This window comes from Rhincodon typus, chromosome 36 (genome assembly GCF_021869965.1).
Source record: "Rhincodon typus isolate 14 chromosome 36, sRhiTyp1.1, whole genome shotgun sequence".
NCBI classification, from domain to species: Eukaryota; Metazoa; Chordata; class Chondrichthyes; order Orectolobiformes; family Rhincodontidae; genus Rhincodon; species Rhincodon typus.
The window spans coordinates 20,573,642-20,597,882 of NC_063367.1; the positions used below are offsets into that span (position 1 = coordinate 20,573,642).

Here is a 24,241-nt window from a genome sequence, read left to right on the forward strand (position 1 = left end):
GGGAGGATATTCCTGTAAAGTTTATTTGGGGAGCGGGTAGGGGAGGAGAAAGACAACAGTTTTTTGGGGGAGAAGATTTCGCTGAGAAACCCATATAGAAACTTAGCGGCTTCTCCTGCTCCGCCTGCCCAACTCTGCATTTCCCAACTGAACCACCCCGGAGGGATTTGACACATAGAAGATAGAAGGAGGCCATTCTGCCCTTCGAGCCTGCTCCGCCATTCACCACAATCATGGCTGATCGTCCAAATCAGTAGCCTAATCCTGCTTGCTCCCCATAACCTTTGATCCCTCTTGCCCCAAGTGCTATATTTAGTCGCCTCTTGAATACATTCAATGTTTTGACATCAAATACTTCCTGCGGTGGTGAATTCCACAGGCTCACCACTCTTTGGGTGAAGAAATGTCTCCTCATTTCCATCATAAATGGTCTACCCTGAATCCTCAGACTGTGACCCCTGGTTCTGGACACACCCACCATCAGGAACATCCTCCCTGCATCTACCCTGTCTAGGCTTGTTAGAATTTTATAAGTCTCTATGAAAGTCCCCCGCTCACTTGTCTGAACTCCAGCGAAAACAATCTTAACCTTGACAATCTCTCCCGATACATCAGACCTGCCATTCCTGGACTCAGCTGGTAAACCTTCGCTGCACTCCCTTAAGAGCAAGAGCATCCTTCCTCAGTGGAGGAGACCAAAACTGTACACAATATGCTAGGTGTGGCCTCACCAAGGCCCTGTTTAACTGCAACAACACATCCCTGCTCCTGTACTCAAACCTCTCGCAATGAAGGCCAACATACCATTTGCCTTCTTTACCGCCTGCTGCACCTGCACGCTTACCTTCAGAGATAGTAGGAACTGCAGATGCTGGACAATCTGAGATAACAAGGTGTAGAGCTGGATGAACACAGCAGGCCAAGCAGCATCAGAGGAGCAGGAAAGCTGACGTTTCGGGCCTAGCTAGGCCTGAAACGTCAGCCTGCCTGCTGTGTTCATCCAGCTCTACACCTTGTTATCTCTGCTTACCTTCAGCAACTGATGCATTAGGACACCCAGGTCCCGCTGCACACTCCCCTCTCCCAGTTTACAGCCATTCAGGTAGTAAGCTGCCTTCTTATTTTTGCTTCCAAAGTGCATAACCTCACATTTATCCAAATTATACTGCATCTGCCATTGATTTGCCGATTCACCCAAGCTGCCCAGATCATGCTGAAGGATCTCGGCATCCTTTTCCAGTTCACCCTCCCACCCAACCTGGTATCGTCTGAAAACATTGAGATGTTACATTTTGTTTCCTCATCCAAATCATTAATATTTATTGTGAATAGTTGGGGTCTCAGCATTGATCCCTGTGGCACTCCACTAGTTATTGCCAGCCAATTTGAAAAGGACCCATTAATTCCTAATCTTTGTTTCCTCTCCGCCAACCAGTTTTCTATCCATCTCGATATACTTCTCCCAATCCCATGCACTTTAATCTTGCACAGTAATCTCTTATGCGTACTTTGTCAAGAAAGATTGTGTATTTTCTTTGAAAGAGAGCAGACTTTCTCTCTTTCTCAATTTCTCCCTAAATCCTTCGTCTTTCCCCCCACCCAAATCCTTTCTCTCTCTCTCTGATTCCGCCCAAATCCTTTCCTTTCTCTTTCTTCTCCAATTACTCCCTCTCTCCAAGTCTTTTCCTCTCTGTCTTCGCTCTACACAACACCAATGAGGGAATCTGTGAACAGAGAAAATTTTGTCAGATGAGACACATTCTAATACTTAACGCTGGATGTAGTCCAGAGAGGGTTCACAAGGCCAATCCTTGGGAAGAAACAGTTTGCCTTTGAAAGATTGTGTCTTCTTGGAATTAATGAGAGATGTTATCGTCAAAGGTCTAGACAGGGGAGATGCTGAGAAGGTAATTCTTCTCGCTTCTGTCCTGAAATGGCAACCCCTAATTTTAAAACAGGGTTCTCAAGTTCTGGACTGACCCACACGAGAAAACATCCTTTCCATGTCCACCTTGTCAAGACCATTCAATCATTTGACCAAGTCACTCCTCACTCTACTAAACTCCAATGGAAACAAGCCCAATCTGTCCAACGCTTCCTCATGAGAAAACCCACTCATTTCAGTTATCAATCTTGTAAATCTGCTCTAACACATTTACATCCTTAAATAAGGAGACAAAAGTGCAACCAATATTCAAGAAGTGGTCTCACCAATGTCCTATATAACTAAATGTCCTATATACTTTTACATTCAATTCCACTTATATTAGAGAACATGAAGCTAATTGCCTTCTTGATTACATGTTGTATCTGCCACTACCCTTTTGTGACTCATGCACCAAAACACCTAAATCTCTCTGCATCTCTCAGTTCTGCATTCTCTGCTTAAACAGTATTCTGCTTTTGGCAGGAAGAGTAAAATAGTGAGCAACTTCTTTCCCGACCTGTCAGGGTTTTTACACATTCACTCAACCTACCTGTATCCACCTGCAACTTCCTTATGTTTTCACAACATACCTTCCTACCTATCTAGACTAATACCTGGAATGGGCAGGTGTCTTATAAGGAAAGTTTGGTCATGCTCGGCTTGTATCCATTGGAGATTAGAAGAGTAAGAGGCACCTTGATTGAAACATATAAGATCCCTTTATATAAGGGTCTTAACAGCATGCATATAGAATGGGTGTCTCTAATGGGAGAATCCAGAACTTTAAATTACTGTTTAAAAATACAGTATCGGAGTTGGAGTTGAGGCACTCTTCCTTCATCTGAGGGCCATGAGTCCTTTGAATACTCTTCCTCAGAAGTTGCATAACCAGAATCTTTTTGATACTTGTAAGACAGAGGTGGATAGATTCTTGAGAAGTAACAGAATGAAAGGTGGTTATCAGGGGCTAAGTGGATATGTGGATAATCAGATAAGCCATGATCTTATCGAATGGTTAAAGGGGCTGAGTGGCCAACTCCTAACTTGTACATTTTTCTTATGTTCTTTGTTCTTAACCTGAGTCTTTCAGGGAATAGGATTTATAACACAGACTCAGTATTAATATCATAACATCTTGCCAATGGCATTAGTGAAAAGGAAATATAGGAGTTAAAAATGAAATCATTGTCATAGATACTATTATCTCCATTCTGGTTTTGCATAACTGGTCACCCAGAAAACCCGATGCATGATGAAACACTGATAGAGACTTCAGATTTGAATGTGGTTAGTGATAGTTTAGTAAAATTATTTTATTGACTTTGTTCCCAGGAGTCATAGATCTTGTTAGTAATCAAGAGGATTTTGCAAGAGTTAAGTGGATGACTGCTGAGATTTCATCCCCAACGTTCAATAAACAGCTACAATTTGCATAGAGAGTCACTGAGCAGAACTGAGAGCAGGTCAACATTTGTTTGTTTATTCTTTTACAAGGCTTCCACGGTTCAATACTGCATTGTCTTCACGTACACAGCATGAATAAATAGCTGCTTGCATTTCATCGTTAGTGAAATGGAAAAAGTGTGAGCTTTTAAAGGAGGAAGGTTACCAAATTCATAAATTAGTACTGACAGGAATTTTAGACTGAAGTTACAACCAAGGACTGGTGAGAGCTTTTATTCTATAATTTTAATGGTAGTTCAAAATGAATAAACTCAGTTTGATTCTGGTGAGAGTTTGGTGCCAGGAGCTCAGAGCTCAGTTGTACAGAGGGTTGGCAGTCCAGCAAATCCTTGTAATGTATTCGGAATCAAGTGCATGGGCCATAATGGGTCAAGACAAGCAAAGACAGATTAGGTTTCTGTAGTGCCTTTGATGATGACAGGAAGTGCTTTTCAAAGAGTCGTAATGTAGGAAACAGAGCAGCCAAAGTGGACACAGCAAGCTCCCACAAACAGCAATCTGGTCATTATCAGATAATTTATTTGTGTGATGTTGATTGGGTGGCATGGTGGCTCAGTGGTTAGCACTGCTGCGTCACAGTGCCAGGGACCCAGGTTCGATTCCACCCTCGGGCAACTATGCAAACTTCACACAGACGTTCACCCCATGTCTGCGTGGGTTTCCTCCTGGGGCTTCAGTTTCCACCCACAGTCCAAAGATGTGCAGGTTAGTTGGATTGGCCATGCTAAATTGACCAAGCATCTGAAGGCTAGATGGGTTTGCCATGGAAAATGCAGGGTTACGAGGGTAGAGTAGATGGGTGGGTCTAGGTGGGATGCTCTTCAGAGGGTTCGTGCGGACTTGATGGGCTGAATAGCCTGCTTCCACATTGTAGGGATTCAATGATTGGGGGAATAAATTTTGCCCAGGACATTAGGGAGAACTCTCATCTCCATCTTCAAACTAATACTGTGGAATCTTATATATCCGCCTGAGAAAGTGATTGAAATTAACCTATTCAAAGATGCAACCCCTCAGTACTGCACAGGATGGTCAGTCTAGAGGTTTGTGCCCATATCCTGTAATGTTTCACAGTGCTGCCAGGATAAATGACATTAATGGAACTGACAGGAAAGCCTCTGTGTATAGGAGTCAAACCAACCAAAGCAGGACATGATCGATTATAGTTAGTTTATTTGAGGTTTTCCACTTGGAAAGTAAGCAAGGCAGATTGAAAACCAAGACAAGATGAATGGTAATGGCTGGATCAGTTCTATAACATGTAACAGGTGAAAGTAGTGAACAGTCATTAAGGGCACAATACAGCTGCAGGAGTAGGAAAGGAAAGAGCGATTAATACATTCATTGCTGCTGGAGTGAGATCTGGAACAAACAGAAAGCTGACACAGAAATAATTGTCACTTGAAACCGTGTTTGCAGCAGACCCAGCAATGAGGAACAATTTAAGATGCTATGAAAAGGGGTGAGAATTGCGGCCTGAGAGACAAATCAGGATTGATGAAATTGTTTAAACGATGGCAAAAGGCTCATGCCAGGAATTGGGTTAAAAGTAATGTATGTGGTCAAGGTGGAGATTTTTACTGGTTTCTGCATGAGCCCATTTTTACATTTCTTTAAATTCAAAGGCAGCAATTGTCTTTCTTGAAGGTGAACCATTCTGAACAGAATTTTAAAAAGTTCTTTTTTAAGAAGTTTTTTGGAATGTGGGTGTCACTCACAAAGCTAATATTCTCTTGAACTGAATAACTTGATAGGCCTTTTCAGAAACCAGTTAAGAGTCAACCCCAAACGGAGGCTTGGGGACCACTTTGTGGAACACCTACGCTCGGTTGGCAACAAACAACTGCACCTCCCAGTCACGAACCATTCCAACTCCCCCTTCCACTCCTCGGACGACATGTCCATCCTGGGCCTCCTGCAGTGCTACAATGATGCCACCCGAAAGCTGCAGGAACAGCATCTCATATTCCACTTGGGAACACTGCAGCCCAAGGGTATCAATGTGGATTTCACAATCTTCAAAATCTCCCCTCCCCCTACCACATCCCAAAACCAGCCCAGCTCGTCCCCGCCTCCCTAACCATTCCTCCCACCTCAAGCCCCACTCCCATCTCCTACCCTAACCTCATCCTGCCCCCTGGACCGACCTATCCCCTCCCTAACTCCCGACCTACATTCACCTTTACTGGCTCCATCCCTGCCTCTTTGACCTGTCTGTCTCCTCTCCACCTATCTTCTCCTCTATCCATCTTCTATCGGCCTCCCCCTCTCTCCCTATTTATTTCAGAATCCCCTTCCCCTCCCCGATTTCTGAAGGAGGGTCTAGGCCCGAAAATACAGCCTTCCTGCTCCTCTGATGCTGCTTGGCCTGCTGTGTTCATCCAGCTCTACACCTTGTTATCTCATGTACGTGTCTAAATGTTTCTTAAATGACATAACTGTATTCACCTCCATCTCTACCTCTGGCTGCCCGTTCCAGACAATCACCACCCCTCTGTGAGAAAAAAATTGCCCCTCTGAACCCTTTTGTACCTCTTCCCCCTTACCTTAAACCTACGCCCTCTGGTTTTCCCCTACCATAGGGCAAAGCTGTTGGTTATCTACCACTCATGATTTTATAGACCTCCTATGCTCCAGGGGGAAAAGTCCCAGCTTGCGATAGGAAGTTTGGCTTGTGGAAAGGTCTGCATTAGTTTTAACCCTTTTCTTTCAATGAGACTGTATCCAGGAGCCCACACATGCCGGGAGAAACGAGATTTCTCAAGCCTTTGTCTGTTCCTGTTCTTAACCCCACCCTCGGGGAGGAGCAAGCTGCTGCTTACGTTCCTTACTCTGGCCAAGTCCCCGTCCGGGCTACAGAGGGGAAGCTTGTTGGAAATTGCTCACTTTCCCTGCCCTTTCTGTTCGATTACAAGCCACGCCTGTCTTTTGAGAGAATGTTTTCCGTATGGCTATTTGAGAATCAAGACTTAGTATGATTCGGTTTACTTCGATGTTTGGGATAGTTAAGGTCCTCTTCAGCCCTGGCTTCGGCTGAATTTATTTCCTCAAATTTTAACTTAACAGTTTACGATCATTTCGCTTTTCATCTTGTCAGCATCTTTCCCTCGAGGTGAGCTTTCCTGTTTGTTTTTTTAAATTCCTAGCCGCCATAAATTTTTACTAAGGTTTTGTAACACCTGGGGCGCTTATATTCCCCTCTGGGAAAATTGTTGCTTTCTTTTACAAGGTGCTGTGCTGTGTACAAATTGTGGTTTTAAATATAATGTCCCTTTGATGGGTTGGGTCGTTTAGCTGCTGTTTATTGCTTTAATTGAAGTTCTGTGCTAACATCCAGGGAGTTAATGCCCAACTTTTTAATCTCAGGAAATATATTAATCAATCTTCCAATTATCCAACCTGCAGCCTGCGAGCTAACCTGTGCCATAAACTGTGTTGCCATTAATTTGTTAAATTTAAAATTCCTGTCGGCTTTCACACTCCCCCTAAATGTAAAATAAATGGGTAGTTCTCAGTATAAAAGAGTTCAGAGTTCAAACTTCAAATCTTCTTTGTAGCTAAGATCATGTTCCTTAACTCAGAAACTCGCATCAGCTCAAGCGTTTTAAGATTGCCTCCAGTGAACTGTTAGCACAATGCCTGCTACTGCTGTAAGGCTATGAACTGTGTTTCTTTGGTGTGACTAATTAATATTTGTGAAACTTCTCCAAGTTATTCATGGTTGAGCACTCTTACACAGACCCTGAATGCGGAGACAGGACAAAGAAACTGTGTCCTCAAATCATATACCACATCTCCAGAACAACTTGAGATTCAAACTATCCAGAGAAAGTTCCTCACATCAAAGATGATCGACTGATGAGGAGGGGGGAGGGGGGGAGCCCAAGACTGATTCAGGAGCAAGGTGAATGATGCTGTGGAGGATTCTGTAGGATGAGTTGAAGTAGCTTATTGATCTTGTTACTAATAAAACAATTCTTGATGACAATAAGGACCAAAGCTTAACGCATAATGTCGTGAGGAGAGAGTCCATTACTGGATTACACTCAAGACAGCTTCATTCATGTACTTCATATTTAATAATTTTGTAGACTTGAATTTGAAGGATTGTGAATACCTTCATTGATTTATTTTTTTAAAGGCACTGGAACTTTTATTTGAACCAGGCACTTTTTCATAGTCACATCTTGTGATAACTGTTTATTGGAGACCCATTCCTTATATATTTAGAGAATGGAATTCCTATAGCTAGGAATTGAGTTTAGCAAATTAGAAAGCAAACACACAACAAAGTCTGTCTACAATTAACAGGCAAGACATAGGTAGGATGACTAGATTTTTTTGATATATTACTGTCACATATACCTAGGTACAGTGAAAAGTTTTGTTTTGCGTGCAGTACAGGCAGATCATTACATACAAAGATCATAGGGTGATTGAACAGAGCGAGGAATAAAAAGTTATGGCTTTAGAGAAGATGCACAAAAAGCAAGATTTGAAATTTGAGAGGTCCATTCAGAAGTCTAATAACAGTAGGGAAGAAGCTGTTCTTGAACCTCTTGGGACGTGTCTTTAAGCTTTTGTATCTTCTGCCTGATGGAAGAGATTATAACAGGGGTGGGAGGGGTCTTTGACTATGTTAGCAGACTTTCTGCAGCAACGAGAAGTGGAGATGAAGTCAATAGATGGAAGTTTGACTTATGTCATGGTTTGGACTGTGTTCACAACTTTCTGGAGTTTCTTACTGTCCTGGACAGAGCAGTTGCCATACCAGGCCAATGTGCACCTGGATAGAATGTTTTCAATGGTGCATGTGTACAAGTTAGTGAGGGTTCTTATGGAGATGCCAAACTTTCTGAGCTGCCTGAGGTAGCAGAGGCATTGTTGTACCTTCTTGACCATCGCATCTACGTGGGGATCTGGTCCATATCTTTGGTGATCGTCAATCCTCGGAACTTGACACTCTGAACCATGTCCACCTCAGCCCCATTTATGTAGACAGGGGTGTATCCTCCTCCTTGCTTCCTGAAGTGAATGACCTACTCTTTAGTTTTGCTGACGTTAAGGGAAAGTTTGTTATCTTTGCACCTTGTCACCAAGTGTCCTATCAGTAGGTGATTAAATTGATCACTACAAGACTGTCGCATATGACAGCAGGCCACTCAAAAGCTGTTGGAGCCAATCTCAGTAAGATTTTTGCCAAGGGGAGCTCAGCTCCTACACACTTGTACTGCCTGAGATGAAACTTTATGAAGTTAGTAATGATTCAAAAGAAGATAGGAACCTCAGCTGCTTTCCCCACCCTCAGTTTTGTTTGGGCCACTGAATGTAATGATATCATCAGAACTCCAGCTAAAACCACTTACCTCAGCACAGTGCAAGCATTATATTTCATTATAAGAAGAATGAGCATTGAAAACACTCCATTATGTTGTAGTCTTTGTAACAAGATACTAAACCATTGTGATCTAATTTATAATGCATGAAGGTACGTATAAAGCATAATGGTTAGGAGTTGGGAGCTTTGGCTCATCAGTCTTGTTTCCCCTCACTGCCATTTCCAGTTAATGTTTTAGGATGAAATATCAAGAGGTTCTAAAGAGGAAATTATCCTAAATTTCTCTGTGCAAATGACACGACATAACATAATGGGCTACAAAGTCGAACAGAATTGCAGGCAACAGTACATCCCTACCCGACGAGCAAAATGCATTCTCCGCTCACTTTGAACAGAAGGGCAGTGAAACGGTGTTACCTATCCCAACAGCCTCTGATGCACCTGTACCCATAGTCACTGCTGCAGATGTTAGATCAGCCTTCTTGAAAGTGAACCCATGGAAAGCAACTGGCCCTGATGGAATCCCCAGCCATGCAGTCAGATCCCGTGTGGACCAGCTGGTGGGAGTATTCACAGACATCTTTAGTCTCACCCTACTATGATCTGAAATCCCTCGCTGCGACAAGAAGATCACCATCATCCCAGTACCAAAGAAAAATCATGCAGCGTGCTTCAAAGATTACTGCCCGGAGGCTCTGACATCCATAATTATGAAATGCTTTGAGAGGTTAGTCATGGCTCACATCAACTCCAGTGTACCAAATTGCCTTGATCCTTTGCAGTTTGTCTGCCGGCACAACAGGTCCACAGCAGATGCCATCTCCCTGGCCCTACACTGATCCCTGGAACATCTGGACAACAAGGATACCTACATCAGACTCCTACTTATTGAATTCCGCCCTCAACACCATAATTCCAAACAAACTCATCTCCAAACTTTGAGACCTGTGTAACTGGATCCTGACCCATAGACTGAAATCAGTAAGGATAGGTGACATAGTCGACAGCACCTCCTCCACCATAATCCGCAAGGCTGCGTACTCAGCCCCTTACTGTACTCCTCAACAGTGTGGCCAAATTCTGCCCCAACTCCATTTACAAGTTTGCTGACAACACCACCATTGCAGGTCAGATCTCAAACAACGACGAGACAGAGTACAGCAAAGAGGTAGAGTGCTTAGTGGCATAGTGTCGAGACAACAATCTCTCCAACATCAGCAAAAGGGAGGGGCTGGTCATTGACTTCAGGAAGCAGAGTAGAGGACAGCCACTGTCTGGATCAATGGTGCTGAAGTGGAGATGGTCAAAACAGCTTCAAGTTCCTGGGAGTGATGATCACCAACAATCTGTCCTGGTCCACCCACATTAACGCAATGGTCAAAAAGCACAGCAACGTCTCTACTTCCTCAGGAGGCTAAGGAAATTCAGCATATCCACAAAGACTCTTACCAATTTTTGTAGATGCATCGTAGAAAGCATCCTGTCTGGGTGCATCACAGCATGGTATAGCAACTGCTTTTCCCAAGACCGCAAGAAAGTACGAAGTCGTGAACACAGCCCAATCCACCCGGCAAACCAGCCTTTCATCCATTGACTCCATCTATACTTCCCATTGCCTCAGAAAAGCAACCAACATAATCAAAGCCCCTTGCCAACTCCACCCCTCCCCCATACTGTATTCCACCTCTTCTGTCCACCAAGTTATAAAAGTTTGTTTTCACATGCAAACAGTTTCAAGAACATCTTCCCTGCTGTTATCGAACTTTTGAACGGACCTCTCAAATGTTAATTCTGATCTCTCTTTCTGTGCACCTTCTCTGCTGTGTTCTGCACTCTGTTCTGCTACCCTGATGCACTTTGTGTGGTACAATCTGCCTGTTAGCACACAAGACAACACTTTTCACTGTTTCTCAGTACAAGTGACAATAATCAATCAATCAATAGTTGTTTACTGAATATGAGATCTGTTGTGCCCTCATTTGATCACAATTTCTCCACATTTTGAAATTTCCCTTGATTACCACTGGTTTTTGTTCTTTGTTGGTTGTACAACTAACATTAATGTAGGGGATCAAGAAAGGAACCTAGTCAGGACAACCTACACATTCCCTGTTCTGACTACTGACTTCAGACTGCAACTATTTCTTATTTTCATGACTTTCTGCCGTCACTTTAAACCCTCCAAAACGTAAGGAGATAATGTTGGCTTTTTAGAAATTTTCTAATTAACACATTCAGACATGTTATTACATAGATCTAGAGGTGGGCCTTGAAACAAGGCTTTCTGTCTCAAAGGTATGGACACTACCACTGCACCACCAGGGCCGTTTAGAACAATAAACCCTCATTCCCTAACCGGGAATGGAACCCAGACCATGGCGGTGAAAGTGCTGAATCTAAACCACTAGACAACAAGGGAAGCATTGCTCTTGTTTAGCAATACCACATGTTTGAACACAATCTATCCTTTGGCTCACAAGTTAAGATGGGCAGGCAAAGGTGTCCTCTAGGAAGCCAGACCACATCTTGCTCAATCAAATCTGCCAGAATGATGTTAACTGATTGTTTCATTTCTCTGTGCTTACTCATTCATTTAGAGATAGTAACTGCATTATATAACTGTGTGTGAAGCATTGAGAGGATTTTTGTGAAACAAGGTCATTGGTTTTAATTTAATACTTGCATTTCATCAAATGATTATTTTTATATTAATTACCAGTTTTCATGTGTTCAATTTCTTTCAAAAATGTTCTTTGCAGTTACTTTGAAGTCAGTAACTATATACAACTGGAATCAGTGACCCTAGTTCCACTTTTACCTGTTTCTTGCTCACCTCCTTCCACCTGATAAAGTTACTCATCCATTTCTCAACATCCAGTTCTAAAGATCTTCATGTGAATTTTTAACCTATTTTTCCTTTCAGGTCCAACTTAATTAAGTTAAGTGATACAAGCATTCAGAAGGACTGCTGGTACCACTGTGTGTGTGTGTTCCCAAAGGATCCAGAAATCAAAGTTAACGGGGTCAAATTTGGAACATGGGGGGGTCTGCCAGTCACCTCTCAAAGGAGCAACTTTCTGAATACCAGGTGAGAAAATAAAATTCAACTTTAACAAAAAAAAAACTCTTCTTGGGAGAATTTGTCCTTACGTGGAGCCCAGCATAGATGAATTATAAGTATAATTATTTAGAATAAATTTAAGCCAAAGTATTTTATCATAACCTTTTCAATAATTGCTGAGTTGGTCTGGATGGCTATTGTTGCTTTAATTGCAGCATTGTCTCAAACCCCTTTATGCATAGAATATAAAAGCAAACTGCTGCAGATGCTGGAGGTCAGAAATAAAAACAAGTCCAAAGAAAGTCATTGAACTCAAAATGTTAAGCGGTGTTTCTCCTGCCACAGATACTGCCTGCTGAGTTTCTCCACCTTTTTTTACTTTATGAACTGAACATGTTGCTTTCTAATGTTACTGACTTAGCCAAGAGAATGAGGCTTTGCAGCAACAGGAAAAGAACATTTTAGTGTCTGAACTAAATGCAGATTGTGTTCAAGGATGTGGCATGGCTAAATAAGAATGTGAAAAAAACAAAATGAACCCTCCAATATGGAAGATTAAATAATGGTAGAAAGAGTCATGAAAACAAAAGATAACTGAAGTTCGAAATTGCTGAAGTACTGGTCAGAGCAGGGTTTACAAGGAGCAAAAACAATTCTTATCAAAAAAGCATCCAATTGCATCCAGGTCTTTTCAAGTACAAAGTAAAATTTCACTATTAATACGTGACTAATTCATTAATTATCCTGCTCTGAATTAGTAGGCAATGTTGACAAAGTTATAAAAAGTTCCTTTGTTATAGTTCCATAGGGTGTTTTTGCATCCACCCAAACAAACCTGCATTTTAAGATGAAGTCTTAACAGCCTGCACTATTTGACAGTGCAGTTTCTTTGGTGCACAGGAAGGTCATCCTTGGAGTGTGGCTTGATCCTAGAGGTGAGAACTCAACTGAACCAAACTGATGACTAATTGGAAAGTAAAATCTTGGGGCTGCTGGAAATCTGAGCTCTAAACAGGAAATATTGGAAATACTCAACAGGTCAGGCACTGTGTGTGGAGAGTTTCTTAGGGATGTTCTAATGACAAGTCATCAACTTGAGAGGTTACCTCTGTTTCTCTCTCCACAAATGCTGCCTGACCTGAATGTTTCTACCATTTTCTGTGATAATGAAGTGAATTTTAAGAAATGTGAAGGGTTCACTTTTCTAAAATCTCCTGAATGAAATAAAGGCCAAGACATCCATTATTAGTCAATGGTTGGATCATAAATAGCTTGACTTGCCTGACCACACTGTAACAGCTGTCAGGTGTGTGCCTGCACCAATGCTTAAGTATGATTTGTGTTTTATTGTTTTAGGAACTGACATTTTTAACAAAGCAAGACATTCTGCAGTAAGTAGGGGATTTTATACTTTGTTTAATGGTCTCTGGAGAGTATTGGAAATGTTCCATCAATTCACCACAGTTGGATGTGACATCTCAGCAACTACTGCAGTGCTGTGGTTTCTAGCTTATTGTGCAAGTACACTTCCCACTCTAGCAATGACTGTTCCAGAACAGTAGATCATGGAACGGTACAGGAACAGGCCCTTTGGCCCACGATGTTGTGCCAAACATAACATCATATTAAACTAATCCCTTCTACTTGCCCTTGGTCCATATTCCACCATTCCTTGCTTATTCATGTGCTTATCTAAAAGTCCCTTAAATGCCCCTATGTGTATCTGCCTCCACCATCCTTGGCAGCACGTTCCGGACTCCTACCATTCTCTGTGTAAAAAAAAAAACTTGCCCCTCACATCTCCTTCTAACTTTTCCCCCTCTCACCTTAAATGCGTGCCCCCTAGTATTAGACATTTCCAACTCTGGGAAAAAGATTCTGACCGTCAACCCTATCTATGCATCACATAATTTTATAGGCTCCTATCAAGTCTCCCCTCAGCCCCCATCGCTCCAGAGAAAACAACCTAAGTTTTTCTAGCCTCTCCTTATAGCTCATACCCTCTAGACAGCATCCTGGTAAACCTCTTCTGCACCTTCTCCAAAGCCTCCACATCCTGGCGACCAGAATTGAGTGCAGTACTAAGTGTGGCCTAACCAAAACATTTGATCTCCCAAAGTGCAGCACCTTACACTTACCTGGATTAAACTCCATCTACCATTTCTCCGCCCACATCTGCAACTGATCAATATCCCTTTGACAACCTCATACACTATCCATAACTCCACCTATCTTTGTATCGTCTGCAAATTTACTAACCCACTTATCTACATTTTCAGCCAAGTCATTTTGTGTGTGTGTGTATATCACAAACAGCAGAGGTCCCAGTACAGATCCCTGCAGAACACCACTAGTCATGGACTTCCAGGCAGAAACACACCCTTCTACCACTACCTTCTGCCTTATATGGGCAAACCAATCTTGAACCCCCGTGGGACACTATGGATCCCATGCATCTTAATCTTCTGAAAGAGACCTTGTCGAAAGCCTTACTCCATGTAGACAACATCCACTGCCATACTCTCATTAATCACCTTTGTCACCTCCTCGAAAAATTCAATCAAGTTAGTAAGACATGACTTGCCTCGCACAAAGCCATGCTAACTGTCCCTGATTAGGCCATGCTTTTCCAAATGCATGTAAATTCTGTCCCTAAGAATTCTCTTCAATATCTTCCCAACTACTGATGAGAGACTCACCAGTCTATAGTTTCCTGGATTATTATTTCCCTTCTTGAACAGAGCAACAACATTAGCTACGGGCCAGTCCTCTGGGACCTCTCCAGTGGCTAACGAAGATATAAAGATCTTTGTTAAGGCCCCTGCAATCTCCTCTCTTGCCTCTCTCAATAACCAGGGGTAGATATCATCGGGCCCTGGGGACTTATCCACCTTAATGCTCTTTAAGAGACTCAACACCACTTCTTTCTTGATCTCAAAATGCCCTAGCATATTAGCATGCTCCACACAAATCTCACTATCCTCTATATCCTTCTCCTGGATAAATGATGCAAAGTACTCATTTAGGATTTTGCCCATATCCTCTGTCTCCAAACACAAGTTCCCTCCTTTATCCTTGAGAGGTCCTACTTTCTCCCCAGTTATCCTGTTATTTCTAACGTATGTATAGAATGCTTTGAGACTGTCTTTAACTCTACTTGCCAAGGTCATTTCATGGCACCTTCTTGCTCTTCCCCAGTTCCCTGCTTGAGTTCTTTCCTGCTTTCTTTAGATTACTCACAGGCCCTGTCCGATTTTAGCTTCCCTAATCTTACATCTGTTTCTTTTTACCTTTTGACTAAATTTACAACCTCCCTTGTTATCCAAGGGTCCCTTACCTTCCCATCCTTGTCCTTCCTCCTTACTGGAACATGCCGGTCCTGAACTCTTGATCAGCAGGTCTTTAAACAACTCCCACTAGTAACAGTAAGTACCATTGATAACAGTAAATACTCAATCCTTGGATAATGCTTATCTCATCAAACGTGGCAGCTATGACACAGTTATGGCAATTGATTACTTTTTTTCTCTGAAAAGGAACAAACATCTAGAGCTCTTGTATCTATTTTCTGTATATATTGTGTAGCAGTACAGTGAAAGCAATTGAATTGTGTGAAGCCTTCACAGTCAACTAGTCATCAATGTCTATTCTTTTAATCTGAAAGTAAACTATAACTAAAGCTCCCCAACACTGTCCCCATCAAACACTCGCAGGGCAGAGACTCCACGGTGTTAAATATAGAGTAAAGCTCCCTCTACTCTTTTAAACTGAAATTAAACCTCCTTTGACTCTTATAAACTGGAAGTAAACTGTAAGTAACAGCATCTCCTTCAAGCAGTCCCAGGACAGGAACAGCACAGGGTAGATACAGAGTAAAGTTCCCTCTATTCTTATTAAAATAAGTCAAATATAATAATGAAACAATCCCTGAAAGGGCACTGTATTGAAATAAAACACAAATTAACGGTCAATGCTCAATGTCTAGATGCTCTCAAGAATAGCTTAGGTGAAGTATTGGATGAAATCTGGTACTGTGAAACTGTACCTAGAAAGGAGCTAGCACAACATTTGAAGTGCAATGGATAATAATTTTAGTAGCTTGTAATGATGGTGTCTGCTTCATGATGATCGTGAATTATTTCCTATTCGTCTTCATCTTTCATTGAATCAATGCATATTCCAGTGTACAGAAGTACTGGTTCTTTGCCATACATTAAACATTAACCTGCATCCTGCTACTGAATTGCATTGTAATCTGCAGTTCTGGTTAAGAATTTGCACAGCTTGTTTTGAACCATTCTAAAGAGGTTTAAACTATTAAGGCTCATTAACTCTTTTATCCACAAAGTGCTTATCGAATATTCGCGGAGCTGCTTTCAAAAGATCTGGTTGACTTCCAAAACACACGAGTTTCAAAGGACAGGATCTGTGAGATGCCAGAGCTGAAGGTACGAAAAGATCTCAGAGCAGTCTTTAGGATTCTAATATTGTTCAATTATCAGTGTGGAGAAATCTCTATGCCCCAGTTATTCTCAACAGAGAAAACAATTCAGCAAAGTGCTAACATTGTTGCAATGGTTTATGTGGTGCTAATGTAGAAATGGATTTGTGAAAGCAAATGGGTCAGTGTTAAAAGTCTTCTGAGCTTGAGGAGAAAATATCAGGATGTTGATCGTCATCTCCTGGAAGATGTTGCTTTAGAACCTGGGTGAGAATAGGATTGCTTTTGGCCGTGACAACCCTTATGTCAGAATAGTCTGTAAACACTCACTGTGTCAGTTCATTGCTAGCTGCTCCCCTGATGTTTAGGACAGAACTGTTCATCATTGTGATGTCACTACCATATACTAACTATCATTCACGGTTAAAACTCGCATGTGAATGATCAGAATTGCAAAGATCTGTAACAAAACCATCAGCCATTTTAACAAACTTTTCTGTTTCAATTATAGGCTAACCCCTTCAGAGAGAGAATCTGTCTGGTGTTCTCAACTGCGATTGAAAAGGATGGCAGTATGTCTTTTGAGGATTTCTTAGACATGCTCAGTGCTTTTAGTGATTCGGCAACGCCCGAGATCAAGTCGCACTATGCTTTCAGAATTTTTGGTTAGTCTGATCTTCCAGGGGTTGACAAAGCAGATACTGTAGTCTATTTCAAATACAGTGGCAGCTTAATTCTTGTAGCCCACTTGTGGGCTTTGACAGACTAGTTTTCCCATACATCTCTGAGCCTCCATGCACAGACCAGTCTGTTTGTAGCATTCCTGACCAAGCTAACATCTAGTGGGGCTCCTCCTGTTTCCCAGTAAGACAGGAAGAAAAAAAGAATTCTTATCTTGTATTTAGACACCAACTGAAAGGCCTAATTGAGAACATTGTTCAGTAGCAATGTTGGTTATACTCAACTGATATGATGACTGGGTTCAACAAATACAATCATACAGTACAGAAGAGGCCCTTCAGCCCATTGAATCTTAACCAACAAAAAAAAACTACTCTCCATTTACATTAGTCCCATGTTCCAGCACTTGGTTCATAGCCTTGCATGTTATGACATTAAGTGCCCACTGGTTGTGAGGTTTCTCACCTCAACTACCCTCCCAGGCAGTGCATTTCAGACCCCCACTACCCTGGTGGGAAAAACATTCCTCAAATCCACGCTAAATCTCCTGTCTTTCATCTGAAAATTAGTACTCTTGTTACTGACTCTTTCAACTAAGGGGAACAGCTACTTCCACCACTTTTTCATGCCCCTCATAATCTAACCTTTCTTTAAAGCTAAGTTTAGCTGAGTTAGAAACCAGAATCCAGTTAGCAGGGGGATTTGGAAGTGCTCTATCTAATGGCTGTTGTTAATAATGTGCACATTTTGGATAAGAATGGTACCTAATGACCTTCCTTACAAACACTCGTTGTACATATTCAATATGAAGATATGAATGTGCGGGGAGGGTATTGATGGTTGCCTGAAATCAACAAAGTTAAATTGGGTCTTAGAGAATTTATCATTCCTGGGATTTTGCTCCCCCTACCCATCCTGTCCCTGCAAGGAAACTCAGACCCCAGATTAAAATGGTGAGTAAGGTTATCAAAATACACGAGACTATCTATTTGCAAGTTGAGGTTGGCTTCATAGGGTAGAATTGTAGCTCTGATTTGAGAGTAACTCTGACTTAACATGAAGCTTGTTCTAAAACATCCATTATTTTGATACTGCTTACAGATTTTGATGATGATGGCACTTTAGATAAAGAGGATTTGAAGAAATTGGTGAATTGTCTGACAGGAGGTACATCTGATACACAACTGACAGAGGCAGAAATGAACCAGCTGATTCAAAATGTAAGTAAACTCTTACTGAAAAGCTGCAAACTTTAATATACATACAAGTAACAGTATCCTTTATTTAAATAGGGAACCTTGTTAGAACACTAAGTGTGGAAGCAGTACAAACAAGTGAAGGCCAACTCCTTGCTTGCTTCCTTCAGTCTTCCCTTCTTCCTCTAAACTTGCAGATGTAGGAGGAAGAAAACAATTACCAAGTGCTGGGAAAGGTTTACAGTAGGCTGCGGTAATGCAGTCAGCTCAATTAAAGTTTAGATGATAGCATTAAAACGACGCATTTATAGCTCAGGAAGAAAGGGAGATATTAAGGTAAGCAATAATCCATTTGCTGTTCTTATAATAGGTGACCGAACTCAGTATTTCAAGCAACTGTGAAGTGCTTTGCTACATCTTGAGGTCATTGAAAGTGGGCTTTTTAATTAAGTTCACTCTATTATTTCATCTGGTTTCATCAGCCTTCGTGCACTAATCTCCTTCTGACATTGCAGGCCAGTAACCTTGATGGTCTCTGAAAATTTTCCGTTAATGGAGAGGAGACAGTAATGTGTTTGAATATTTCATGATCTTATCTAGTGGAATTTTGACTGTGGCTCAGGATGTTCTAAATATCATATTGCAGTTGGATGAGAGTTACCCAAAGGAAGCCCTATAAAGGGTCATCGAGTTGCGATCAGTGTAGGCTTATCAGCTTATTTGCATTTGAGACATAAATAAAATCCTTACTTCCTCCTTCATCCAAAGTCTGAATCTTCTCTTCTGGCAGTAGATTCTAGCTAGGGTAAGGGGTGCACAACTTGCCAGTATCTAGCCCAAGCACCCATTCTTTGTGAGCATAGTCTGCTGTTATTCACAATTTAATTGATTAGAAGCACACCAACCAAGCTAGAACCTTGTCCAAATAAACATGTACACTCTTTCAACTGGGGTCACTGATAATCAGTGCCAGAAACTGTGACTAGTTTTCTTGTTGGCATTGATGCCCTATACTGACAGCCATCAAATTAATCAGAAGACTTTGTTTTATAATAAGCAACAAGATTAGAGGAACAAGTAATTTCCTTAGACCCCCTCATACATTAATTTTCAAATTCAGGAACTTTGTGGCAGTGAAATGCAGGATGTAGCAAAACATTCACTGCTTCAAGAACACCAGCTAGAATTTCAGAAGTTAACAGTAATTAATTTTCAAGGGAGCACGTGATGGTGTACTCTGAAAAAAATCATAATTTTACATGAACCAATAAAATATTTAATTTTTGGCAGGAATATTTCAATAGCTGGTTGTACTCCAAGGTTATGCCTGTTTACACCCTCTCACTTGCAATGAGAAGCTACAGTGATGCTACAACAAAAGCAAAATAGTGCAGATGCTTAGCAGGTCTGGCAGAGTAGGTGGACCATTCACGTCACAGATTGATGACCTTTTCAGCAGTACAAGTGAGGCTACTGTGACTAGGATAACAGTTGGTTGATTTTGTTAGAATTAGTTAACTTAAAAGTGGTAGAGATTACAGGTTTGGAAGGTGTTGTCTAAGGAGTCTTGGTGAGCTGTTAAATTCTATTATATGGGAGATTTGATTTTCCTTTATACGGTTACGTTCCTATCATTCCAAAATGTTGTCCATTTCCAAATGAAAATCACAGCCTTGTCTGATTAGTTTTGACTCTATGTAACAAGTCTATAGCCTAGACAGTGACCACCTCAGTTTTATGATCAGTGGAGGCCTGTCAGCTGGTGACAGAACAAACATTAGAATTAGAGACAAAAATTTGCATGTGTATAATAATCAAACAGTATTGAGATTTAAAATTATTGAATCTCAGCCTTTTAAATACTGGTTTATGGCTGCCCAGTGATTGTTTGGTGCCTAGAACATGTTGTGATGTTCAGGTGCTAATCTTTTAAATCCATTAGGCAAAAACATCTTGGTTAATTGGTAAACTTGAAGCTCCGGTTTAGAAAATTTCAGTATTAGATAACTGGGTTCAGATAGTTTTGACAGTTTTAACACCAAGGAAGTGTCAGGGGTGCATATCCAATCCACTCTTAAAATACTTTACACGTACTTACTGTGTTACTCAGATTTTAGAAGAATCCGATATTGATAAAGATGGAACCGTGAACCTCTCAGAATTTCAGCACGTCATCTCCAGGTCGCCTGACTTTGTGAGGTACAGTGAACAAAATGTAATGGTTCTTTTTCCATTCGTGTACACTAGCTGAAACATGGTTTATCTGTAAACTGAGCGGCAGGCCAAGTGGGTGCAAATCAGTTACATGTCCTCTGAGAAAAGGAATGCTGTTGTGAATACCAAAATCTCGATTCACCAAGGGAGCCGATTCGATTTCTAGCCTGGTGATTCATTAAACATGACTGGGCCGACAGTTCAGGAACTGTAATTGGTCTCTGGTGTAAAATGCCTGCGTGGATGATCCGTGAGGACAAACCTAATTTTAACTTACTCTGCCAAAAATAAACAGGGTGGTAAGTGCCCTTGTACCCTAAATCCAATCATCTTTTGATTTGAGTGAGAACATGCGGCGTAGTATGAAAAGAAACATGGTTCAGCTGAGATCATTCTAGTGAGGTTCCAATCCAGGTCACATGACATATCTAAAATTCCAGTTGCCATTTTGAGGTACAAATACAAGTGAACTGCTTATGGTTCACTTAGCAGAGGCTCTTAATTATACAACACCTACAAAGTATCCAATTTTTTGTTAATGGGATGAGGAGACTCCTCCTGTATTCAGTAAAGTTTAGTTAGCCTTCCTGCCCCACTCTTGCAAGTAAACAGTCACAGTTTCTGATTTCCTCTTCCAGAGATTTAGATATTTTGTTTGCCTTTCAGCTCCTTCAAGATTGTACTTTAAAGCAATCGTGGATCATCTGAAAGATCAACGTTCTCCTGATTCTAGCAACCGATTGCCTTCGATGATTTTTCCCTCAAGGTGGGGTATGGGATTAGACAGAGAGAAAAGAGTAGATTTTTGACAAAGAATTTATCTATCACAACATCACTTTCTAAAGCTGCAGTTACAGTATTCAAAGTAATCATGTTTCAAAATGATTTATACTAGGGAGAGAAAATGTTTTATATTTTGTGACAAATGACGGAAACTCAACATTTTTAATGTGCAATAAAAGTATTTCCATCCCAAGCACTCGTTGTATGACTCATTTTTAGCCACCAAAAATGTTAGAGAGTTAAATTTCCATTTTTTTTTTCCTCTTGAAATCTCTCTGACCTTCATATTCTCCAAATGTTTTATCCAACTTACCTAACTCTGATTAAATGGGATAAAGTGTACTAGAAGCTGACAACTCCTCAAAGCCCAAAAGCAGTGGAAGTTTTTCTACACGACTGAACAAGATCAGTGATTCATGCATTTCCAACATGACAGGACATAGCCAAAATGGAAACAACACTCCATAACTTTGGACTACACAGCAGAGAGACAGGATTGGTGAAAGCTAAATTTGCAAACATCACATTGCCCCATTAGGCCAAATCACAAGGAATGTCGCAATTGCTGGGAGAAGTTAGTGTACCATTTCATCCAACACAACCAGAATTGCTGCAAAGGAACCTGGAGAATAACTGACTGTAATTGAACACAACCTCTCAGCCCAGGTATTTGTTGCAGATGTGTTGCAGCCTTGAAGAGGGAGCCCCAGGAGAGGCTGCTATCACCAAACGTATGTTCAGGAAAGCACTTGGGGAAACAATGACCATGGTAGCTGAGGTAGTCACCAAGTGTTGATTCTGAGCTAATTCCCAAATTGCTGAAAGCAAAAGAGAATTATGAGTCACGTTTTGCATATCAGACAAAAGATCCTCGCTGTTACCTGGGAAAGGTGTCAGATAAGGTCATTCCATTCCATCTCATAGCGACTGGACGACAACCTGTTTTTCTACTCTATAAAGGAAAGAAAGCACCATTATTGCCAACCTTGCTACAAGTGTCAGAAAGTATCCTCCAAATCCTAAAGGACACATACTGGTGTTCCTGGGTATGGAAAAGATTTTGCTGTCCAGTAGGTTTTGAAATTCCGTGGTACAGCACACGAGGAGCAATTTCCATCAAACTTTACCGAATGTTTAGAATCCCACAGGGTTCACCCCAGTTGTCAATAGTATTCAATACCTGATCTTAGAACAGTTGATTATTTACTGTTTGCAAATGGAATATAAATGTGAGAAAATGTAAAGTTGTTCAATTTGGGAGAACAAAAGAACAGTATTACTTAAATGGAGAAAAGCTGTAACACAAAGGATTTGAGGGTATTTGTATGTGGGGAGCCCCTGAAACCTGCAGCCACAAGCTATACACTAATTCAAATGCCATCAGCATCACCAGAAAAGTAGTATTAGACAAACTAATGGGGTTAAAGGTAGATAAGTTCTCTGGCCCTGAATCCTAGGATCCTGAAAGTAGCAGCTACGGAAATAACAAATGCATTATCCTTGGATTGTGGAGAAGCACCAGAGGATTGGAAAACTGCCAATTTGCTATCCCCATTCAAAAAGGGAGGAGAAAAGTAGGTAACTACAGGTTGATTAGTCTAACATCTATTGTTGGAAAAATGTTGGAATCAATTATTAGGGAAATAATAGAACATTTTAAAAATCTCAATCTAATCTAGAAGTCAGCATGACTTTATGAAAAAGAAATAGTGTCTGACCAATTTATTAAAGTTTTTTGAGGAAGTCTTGAGTGCATGGATGGGAACCAGTAGATGTGTTGTATTTGGACTTCAGAAGTCATTCAACAAGATGGTCATAAGAGTCCAAAGTGGAGGTAGCATTTTGACATGGATAGAGAATTTGCTAATGGGTAGGAAACAGAGTGGAGGTAAGAGGTTCCTTTTCAACCTGCGACCGTTGGGGCTCCACAGGGATCAGTGCTCAGACTGCAACTGTGTACAATATATGTAAATAACTTGGAAGAAGGAGGCAAATGTACTGCACATGACAAAATTAGGTGCAAAGTAAGTTGCTAGAGGGAAATGTACAGTTTACGGCAAAAGATGGGAAATGGAATATAAATGTGAGAAAATGTAAAGAGGTCCACTTTGGACGGAAGAACAAAAGGACAGCATATTATTTAAATGGAGAAAAACTGCAGAAAGCTGCAAACAAGGGGACTTGAAGATATTTATGCATGAAACTGGCCCTTATTTCAAGGGGTGTGGGAGTGTAAGAGTAGGAAAGTCTTACTGCAACTGTATAATGTGCTGGTGAGACCACATCTAGAGCAGTTTTGGTCCCCTTATGTAAGGAAAGATATCATTTCATTGGAGAATATGCAGAGAATGTTCATTAGGGAATGATCTCCAGTATGGAGGGATTGTCTTATGAGCAAAGGATAAGCAGGTTTGGATTTTACTCACTGGAGTTTGGACAGGGTAAATGCTGAGAGGATGTTGCCCCTCATGTCTAGGACCAGAAGGCACAGTCTCAGAATAAAGGGGCACCAATTTAAGACTAGGATGAGGAATTTCTTCTCTCAGTGGGTTGAGCGTCTTTGGAATTCCTTGCCACAGAAAGCTGTGGGGCAGAGTTCTTGTGTATACTTAAGGCTGTAGATAGATTTTTGATCAGTAGGGGAATGAAGGGTTACAGAGAACGGGCAGGAAAATGGACGTGAGGAATGTTGGATCAGCCATAATCCTGTTGAATGGTGGAGCAGGCACGAGGGGCCAAATGGCCTACACCGGTTCCAATTTCTTATGGTCATTCTGCCAAAGGCCCACAATATTTTCCTTATCAAGTATGTATCTAACTCATTTTTGAAAGTTACCACTGAATCTGCTTCAACAACCTTGACTCAAAATGCAAAGATGCTTGAAGATCTGAGGCACCAGCATGACAATGAAGCATTACTGAACTCCAGAAAATGTCGATTTACTGTGCTGCAGAAGAGAAGAAAGTAAGTAATAAACTTGAAGATAGATGTCTGACAGCTAGCAAGCAAGGACAGAAAAAGCACAAAGTTTGGAGGTTAACAAGCCTGACGAACATTTTTCACACAATACATATCACTGTCATTTCTCATCCAGTAAGATAACCTTAAGAAAAAGGAACCAGAGTAGGTCGTTTT

At 41.2% G+C, this 24,241-nt stretch overlaps 1 protein-coding gene across 4 annotated transcripts in view; it reads left to right on the plus strand.

Moving 5' to 3' along the window:
* Window positions 1-21,298, plus strand: part of LOC109927401 (calcium and integrin-binding protein 1) — a 21,772-nt gene extending 474 nt beyond the window's left edge. For 3 of the 4 annotated variants that reach the window (XM_020527417.2, XM_048617089.1, XM_048617091.1), the window contains exons 2-8: window positions 11,653-11,817; window positions 13,147-13,181; window positions 16,139-16,238; window positions 16,743-16,896; window positions 18,014-18,132; window positions 20,219-20,307; window positions 20,989-21,298. In XM_020527417.2, the coding sequence (XP_020383006.1) occupies window positions 11,767-11,817; window positions 13,147-13,181; window positions 16,139-16,238; window positions 16,743-16,896; window positions 18,014-18,132; window positions 20,219-20,307; window positions 20,989-21,010 (570 nt within the window). In that variant the 5' untranslated portion in view covers window positions 11,653-11,766 and the 3' untranslated portion in view covers window positions 21,011-21,298. Of the gene's footprint in view, window positions 1-6,235; window positions 6,504-11,652; window positions 11,818-13,146; window positions 13,182-16,138; window positions 16,239-16,742; window positions 16,897-18,013; window positions 18,133-20,218; window positions 20,308-20,988 lie in introns of those variants that run through there. The other variant, XM_048617090.1, reaches the window with a different exon arrangement.
* The last annotated feature ends 2,943 nt before the right edge of the window (window positions 21,299-24,241 follow it).